Source organism: Sardina pilchardus, chromosome 1 (genome assembly GCF_963854185.1).
Source record: "Sardina pilchardus chromosome 1, fSarPil1.1, whole genome shotgun sequence".
Classification (NCBI taxonomy): domain Eukaryota; kingdom Metazoa; phylum Chordata; class Actinopteri; order Clupeiformes; family Clupeidae; genus Sardina; species Sardina pilchardus.
In genome coordinates this window covers 4,961,577-4,969,950 of record NC_084994.1, presented here as the reverse complement: position 1 = coordinate 4,969,950, position 8,374 = coordinate 4,961,577, and the positions used below count along the sequence as shown (strand labels likewise).

General features: G+C 42.6%; 1 protein-coding gene across 1 annotated transcript in view; it reads right to left on the bottom strand.

Annotated features, from left to right (window-relative positions):
* Positions 1-849: 849 nt before the first annotated feature.
* The window catches only part of LOC134077435 (NACHT, LRR and PYD domains-containing protein 12-like), a 39,116-nt gene continuing 31,591 nt past the window's right edge, over positions 850-8,374 (bottom strand). Inside the window, exons 9-12 of the mRNA XM_062533077.1 lie at positions 5,834-6,007; positions 5,521-5,530; positions 5,181-5,316; positions 850-1,835 (exon numbers count right to left, since the gene is read on the bottom strand). Coding sequence (XP_062389061.1) covers positions 1,324-1,835; positions 5,181-5,316; positions 5,521-5,530; positions 5,834-6,007 — 832 coding nt within the window. The 3' untranslated portion in view covers positions 850-1,323. The remainder of the gene's footprint in view (positions 1,836-5,180; positions 5,317-5,520; positions 5,531-5,833; positions 6,008-8,374) is intronic.

Below are 8,374 nucleotides of genomic sequence, written 5' to 3'. Positions count from 1 at the left end.
ACTGAAACTGTTTACAAACGTTCGCCTATGTTTGCGAATTGAAATGCTCTGTGGGCCTATATACCAATGTGTATTCGTTAGGATATGAAATGTGTATTTTCATGTAGATCTCATATTTTTTTATTTTCTAAATAAATTGTCAAATTATTGGCTTGATGAATGAGTGCTGTAGGCCTAATTTTGCTATTGGTTCGCGACTGAGTCTGTATATTCAAATTTGGGTCGCGGGGGGAAAAAGGTTGAGAACAACTGCTCTAGACTCGTGGTGAGAGCGGTATCGTAGCGGAACTGGAGCGAAACGGAACCATCGCTCCGGCCTCTGGATTAAAACCCGCTCTGCGCTCCGACTAGATTTACCAAGCTCCGCTCCACGCTCAGCTCCGCTCACATGCCCTCATGTCTCCAGAGAGTGATCCGCAAGATAATGTGTGTGTGTGTGTGTGTGTGTGTGTGTGTGTGTGTGTGTGTGTGTGTGTGTGTGTGTGTGTGTGTGTGCAGGTATAAGTGTGTCTCCAGAGAGTGATCCGCAAGATAATGTGTGTGTGTGTGTGTGTGTGTGTGTGTGTGTGTGTGTGTGTGTGTGTGTGTGTGTGTGTGTGTGTGTGTGTGTGTGTGTGTGTGTGTGTGTGTGTGTGTGTGTGTGTGTGTGTGTGTGTGTGTGTGTGTGTGTGCAGGTATAAGTGTGTCTCCAGAGAGTGATCCGCAAGATAATGGGTGTGTGTGTGTGTGTGTGTGTGTGTGTGTGTGTGTGTGTGCAGGTATAAGTGTGTCTCCAGAGAGTGATCCGCAAGATAATGGGTGTGTGTGTGCAGGTATAAGTGTGTCTCCAGAGAGTGATCTGCAGGATAATGGATATTCAATTCTTTATTTATCACAGACACTAGTACAATGTCCATAGCAGAGTATAAAAAACAGACAGAATAAATAATAAAAACAAGAAGACAAAGAGACAAAAAACAAAAACAAAAAAAAACCAACAACAATAAAACAAGACAAACAAAACCATCAAGACAACAATACAACAAGCCATCAGGACAACAAGACAAAACCACCCATCAAACATATAGGCTTTCTCTCCAATGCCTCCTAAGCTTAGAGGAGTACCTCAAGGAGCTCTTAGCTGGGTTCACTAGAGCTTCAATAATGCCATTGTGTGAGAGATCCAGGCGGCACATGAATTTGTACATTAAATTTCTAAGGACTGCCTCACAGGTTGGCACGTTGGAGTGGACAATGGACAAAGTGGATATGTGTGTGTGTGTGTGTGTGTGTGTGTGTGTGTGTGTGTGTGTGTTCACTGCAGGACACAGCAGGTCATGTGATCTAGATCAGAGACACTGAGGAGTTCTGAACCCAAAGCGCTGCATGTAGGGGCTCACTAGTGAATGTGGTGGTGAAGGTGTGCAGGTGTGTGAGAGTATCAGAGGAGACCCTGTAGAAGGACAGAGTGCCGACCTCACGCTCCACATACACTCCTACTCTCCTGCAGCCTGCGCGAGGGACGGGTAGGGCAGTATAACTTCCATTGTGCCAGGCTGTGTATTCTTCACTGGAACAGAACAGACACCAGGCCTTGGCAGAGCGTCCGATCCATCCACTCCTGCTGATGCTTTTATAGGCCACTCCCACAGCAACACTGGTCTCACTCCACTCCCACTCCCAGTAGCAGCGTCCAGTCAGAGGCTCTCTGCTCAGCACCTGGCCATTGTCATTAAATCTGTCTGGGTGGTCAGGATACGGCTGCTTCTCACTCACAGAGGTCACCTTCCTGTTCCCCTCAGACAGAAGGAGTTCTCTGTGTGCCGTGTTTTGGTCCAGTGTGAACTCACAGGAAACTGTACACACAACACACAGCAGACAACACACGTCACAATAGAACAACACACACACACACTCACACACACACACGCACACGCACACGCACAAGCACACGCACACACACACACACACACTGTGAACTGTAGAATTACTCTCAGACACTCACCTACAGTACACACACACACACACTGACACAGTGTTGTAGATCACATGACATCCTGTGTCCTGCAGAACACACACACACACACACACACATACACGCACACACTCCTACCAAACACATTCTCACCGTACCCAACACACCCACACACACCCACACACACACACAAACGCTGTGTCCTGTGTCTCAGACACACACCTATACCTACACTCACCTACAAACCACACACACAAACACACACCCAGGGCTGTACAGTGCGCATGTGCGCTGTATCATATAGCTACTCTGCGTCTTTTTATGTAGGCCTACGTTCACATTAAATCCATTCCACTAACCTTATCAGGAAAATACCGTAAAGTTTTATTTTGAGCACTGGTTGTCACTCATTGGATGTATATAACAGATACTGTATACCAAACTCCAAGTCATGGTAGAGTAAGTTAAGCACCCAGCCAATTAATCATGACCAAGGAAAAAGTGAATGGGACAACTCACATTGCCATGCCACAGTAATCTAGGCCTACCTAAATCATAGAAGTTAACATTGCTGGACACTCATCTTTTTTATTACACCACAAATATTTTCTTTACCTTGTTAGTTTTTAGAACATTCATGTTATTTCATGAAAACATGTAGGCTATCCTTGAACTATGCGTGACTATTTTCCTAAAATCGAATGAAACCTAATTATGTTCACGTACGGTACTTCTTAAAGTGACAGGCACTCAATAGACCTACACACCACCCCTGTAATTTCATTAAAGACAAGAGTAATCAATATGAAGTATTCAAATTACTGAATATTTTAAGCTATAAGTAATAATGCAGATTCTAAAATGCTATAAATTGTTAAAGGTTGGGTACGGAATTAGCAAAACGGACGGCAGAGTTTGAACATATACAACCTCAAGTCCCGCCCTCCATGCACGAGCGACAATTCAAATGCGCAGCGCGAGAGCGAGCCAGGCTAAATGAAATGCCATCCTGGCGTCTACAGCACTATGAGCTCTAGTCTCCATACAATCACTCACATCAACTTCCCCAATTACATTCTTTAGGCTATTCACCTCCAAAGGGTTGTAGTACATATGGTTCATTAGCCATATTTGAACAGAATCTGGTTTGTTCTTACCAGGGCGATTATCTCCTGAAATATCCGAGTTTAGTGCTGCCCCGTTGGTTCGCCTATTCCACCGTAGCTCCAAGCTGTTAAGTTTCGATTTCATGTTTACAGCACTCTTCGTGTCATGGTAAAATGTAATTTTTGCTACATAGCTTATTTATTGCGTGGGTGATTGAGTTTCCGTAGGTATCCGCTGCCTTAGTTAGTTTGTATAGAAATGAAGTGACACAACAAGAGGGGAACATGGACGTGCAGCAGCAGGCAGTTGGTTTCGTTTCAGCACTGACTCGCGGTCACCAGCTTTCGAAAGGGTCGCGCGCGGTGGGGAGGGGGAGTAGGAAGAGGAGTAAGACGTTAGATTGACGATCGAGCTGTGAAATGATGGTATGGGGTGAGGAATTCTATTGGCTGGAGTTTTTCGAGCCCTGCCCGTTCCGCAGATGATTGACGTGTTTAATTTCCATTTCAGTGCTTCCAACTTAGTGGCTATAAGTGGGTTAGGAATAGGATTTCAAGTGATTTTGCAAAAATGGCCAAAAAAGCTCATTCCATACCCTACCTTTAACAAAATGTATACAAATTATGAATTCAAAATAAGAAATAGAAACAGACAAGCAATTTTCTGTGTGTAGGATTGCTACTGCTGTGAATGATCTGTATCCCGCTTAAAGGAAGGGTATGGAATTAGCTTTTTTGGCCATTTTTTTGCAAAATAACTTGAAATCCTATTCCTAACCCACTTACAGCCACTGAGTTGGAAGCACTGAAATGGAAATTAAACAAGTCCATCATCTGTGGAACGGGCAGGGCTCGAAAAATTCCAGCCAATAAGATTCTTTACCCTCTACCATCATTTCATAGCTCGTTCGTCAATCTTACTCCTCTTCCTCCTCCCCCTCCCCTCTGTGCGCGTGACACTTTCATGCACTCAAAGCAGGTGACTGTGAGTCAGTGCTGAAACAAAACCAACTAGGCCTGCTGGCTGCTGCCTATGCCTGCTGCACGTCCCCTATGTTCCCCTCTTGTTGTATGTGTCACTTCATTTCTATACAAACCAAGACAGCGGATAGCCTACCTACGGAAACTCAATCACTCACGCAAAAAATAAGCTATGTGTATCAAAAATGACATTTTACTGTGACTCAAAGAGTGTTGTAAACATGAAACCGAAACTTAACCGCTTGGAGCTATGTGAATAGGCGAACCAACTGGCCAGCACTAAACGGTGTTATGGTGGATATTTCAGGAGATAAACGCCCCGTTAAGAACCACACCAGATTTTGTTCAAATATACACACCTATGGCTACTGAAAAATGTAAGGTTCATTTATCAAATGTTATTTTGGTGTATTAAAATGCATCGTTGCTTTAGAATTTCCGAACGAAAGGGCTGGTAGCCTAATTGGTGCTTTTACCATAACGTATAAAATCATCTGCCTTGTTTGATTTGTGGAACTATTACCTACAATCCTTTGGAGGTGAATAAAAAATGTAAAACTGGCTAGCTAAGTAACCTGCTTGGGGAAGTTGATGTGAGCAATTGTATGGAGACTAGAGCTCATGTGCTGTATAGACGCCAGGCTGGCATTTCATTATACAGTTCAAGAAGAGTGCCTGTCTCACTCTCGAACATCTGAATTCTTGCTCGTGCATGAATGCGCGTCCATGGAGGGAGGGACTTGAGTTGTATATGTTCAAAATCTGCAAGTCGTTTTGCGAATTCCATACACAACCTTTAAGGCAATAAGGTTTTTGTGCCTATATTTAAGAAATGATCTGTGACGGGTGAAAAATGCAAAATGCACACACTCCTCTCTGTTGGATTGCTCAAGTTCTAGTTACGCAGATATTATGCATGTCACTTGACAGAGCACAACCTTAGCTTTCCGATGTTATGTATCGGAAAGCGATACATACACCCCCCCAAAAATGGTGTTATTTTATTCTACCAAACACACACACACCTTCTTACCCTACCAAACACAGACACACTCACATTGCTATTAGACACCCATACAAATATGCAAGCTAAAAATATTTGAAAGCAAATTATCACAAATATGATATTAAACACTTACATCTCAGCAAACGTGGTCGTGCTCTGTCTAAAGCATGGTCTAAAGCATGGTCAGTTCTGTAAGAAAAACCAAATGTCACACACATGTACCATTTCACAGATGTCAAGACTGCTGTTTTTCTTTCTGGTTGTGCCACCTGTGAAATGCAAGGTGTATTATTTCACAGAAAATGGTCTGCTATATGTTTCCCTTGATAAAAAAGAATGAAGTAACTCTTTTTCCAGCTGTCAAAGGCATCCACTTGTCCCCCCTGGTCAGACTATCCGAAAATAGTTTTTAGTTTCAGCTCTCTGTTCTCTCTGTTCCTCTGCTCACCTCCCTGTCTTTCTGTTCATCTCACAGTCTGGAATCTAAGAGGTGTTCAAATTCAGCAAACAGTGACAGCAAATTCTCTGAACAGCTACAAACAAACAGAAAACTATTTGCAAAGGTTCCTTAATATTCGGCTATGTTTGCAAATTTGAACACACCTCCAAATATTTGCATTACTGGGTGTTGCATCAAAAAGACAAAAAATACACTTCAGTGTAAAGCAGCTATTACAACACACATTTGAAAATAGGCCACTACACTCACAGAAATGAATATGGTCTCCACAATGGAGACAATTTCTAAATGTGCAACACTGGGGTTTCTTTCCGAACATAGCCTACTTAAGTATCTCCAGTTTACAGGCAGGATCCTCCAGTCTAGCAGATAACAGCTTCAGTCCTGATTCTCCATGATGATTGTAGCTCAGATCCAGCTCTTTTAGATGGGAGGGGTTTGAAGTCAGAGCTGAGGCCAGAAAACCACAACCCTTCTCTGTGATGAGACAATCAGAGAGCCTGAGAGAGAGCGAGAGAGAGAGAGAGAGAGAGAGAGGAGAAGTCTCATGGTTGAATGTCCTTTGTAGTCAAGTTCCCTGTGTGCATTTGATTGCTGCTATTGTCTTAAGCAACACCGTGACAGTTTTGCTCTCTGGGTCTCCCTACAGTTGGGAAACGGTAATGTCTTCTACTTATGTCGTAAAATCTGTCACGGTTACACCAGAAACAAGTTAGACATGGCATACAATATAGGCTAGACATATTGAGGCTGCACATTAGATATTAAATTATGTGGTACTACGATACCAGTTATGTGATACATTTGTAAAACTAGGCTTTCAGCTCAGGTCTGTGCATGTTCTCGGTATTGGGATAATGTTGCTCATTGTTGGTCAATCACTTAGCCTATTTTAAAAAAACGATTACGATATGAGCAATAGCGTAGCCTAATCTAGGGTGGTCATTTTTAGTGTCTCTATAACATAAAAAAAATCGATGGTCACCAGATATTGTATGCTATGGTATCCACGTCCATGGTGGCATATTATTTGCACGCCCAAAATGTTTGGAGAGGTAGAGCTCTTGTAATATGATGACAGAATCTTACACGTGATAACTTTGTTTTTCAAGATAATTGTTTGTTCAGTAGCCTATAGGCGATAGATTTACACGTTGAGCTATAACTAGCACACATAACCAGCTCCCGAGCAGTTTGGTTGGCAGCATGACACTAGATGATAGACCTAGGATACACGTGCATTTGTGTGCACTGAGTTGGAAGCACTGAAATGGAAATGGATTTGACTGCCTGCGTTGCGTTGCGTGTGAAATGTATATTCCAGGTAGCCTACAGTAGCCTATAGCATACATTTCAGCATATCATCATACGAATATAATTTCATGGGTTTTATTTTTTCAAACGCAAAAGATCGCGTAGCTCATGTTTATGAGGCAACGTCATTATACTTAAAGAATGAATATAATTCAATTGTTTGTAGGCCTATATAGTAGGTAATGGCATAGGCTTTATGGTCAATATTATAATATGAAGCAATCTGCAAAGCAGAAAAGTCAATTTCCATTATAGCCTGTGGCAAGACACTTTCACCTGAAAAGTAAATAAACAAACATGACTCAGGCATTAGGTTAGTTAGCCTAAAATATTATTTCTGTCTTATCGTGATTTACTTTCAAGGTTGTAGGCTAGCCCCTACCAAATGTATAGGCCTACACCCCGTTTAGATGCTACGTAGAGGCTTAGGCTACTGACTGTTTTTTGTCCTAATATAAAAGGGGCTTCGTCATAAATCGCTACTTCAACATCAGGCTGTAGCCTACAAAGTTTACACTTGTATCATAACACTTTCGGTTTCGTTGCTGCTTCGGCCATCAACTGTCTATTCAACATACACGCTATTGGGCTCGCACTCAGGGACGTGCACAGGAATTTTGAGGGGCAGTTGCTCGGACCTGAAAAAAGGGCACGCCCCCCCCCCCCTAAAAAAAAAAAAAAAAAAACACAACTCATCTCTTGGCCTATCTGCCCTATATGCCTCATCCTGGTCCACATTTTCTAGGGTCTGGGGGCTTGTGGCTGCTCCTCATCTTAGATGTAACGTAGCCTATGAAAAATTGTCATTACTAGGCTAAAATATGAGTCTGATTAATTAATCAATTCACCTACACAGTGTCATCTTTATGTCATCTTTATCACAGTGCATGGTCTCTGTCTCACCTGCTGATTGGCTTTTTCGTAGCCAACCCTGCATTGATGTGCTGCCCTTTGCTGCCTACTTGAGTTGTCTCTCCCTCTCCTGAATTTTTTCAGTGATCATTTTTACTTCAGTAGGCCTACCCCAAATAGTGATAGGATTTAGGCATTCAACCATTTTGAATGAAATAATGAATGTGATGCATTAGGCTACTTCCATCATTCATTCTTCTTGCTAAAACGAAATGTGAGAAACGAACTATTATGCCTATACCAAAAAAATAGTTGGCTAGCCTGCTATGGGACAACGGGCTGCTTGTCTGCTTGCAGGCTGTCTGATTATTTAGGCTAAACGTAGCAAACTCAGCCTGGATTTATGGAGATTGTAATTAATATCATACAACTTCATGATGATTATTGTTCGTTTGTCATACTGTACATCACAAACTAACCTTTTCCGACAACGTTGAGGAGGCAGTCGGTCTCACCAGACAACCGCGACAATATCTTTCGTCTTGGGCCGCGATAGACTGTTATGCAGGCTCAACCCAGGTGCCGGTCGCGTGCAGCGCTTCAACTACAGTAGCCTACGTAAACAGAATTTGCCCTCCTGACTTTCGCTCTCGGTGCCCCAATGGAGTGAATGAGGCTACTTTTACTTTGCGATTTTTTAA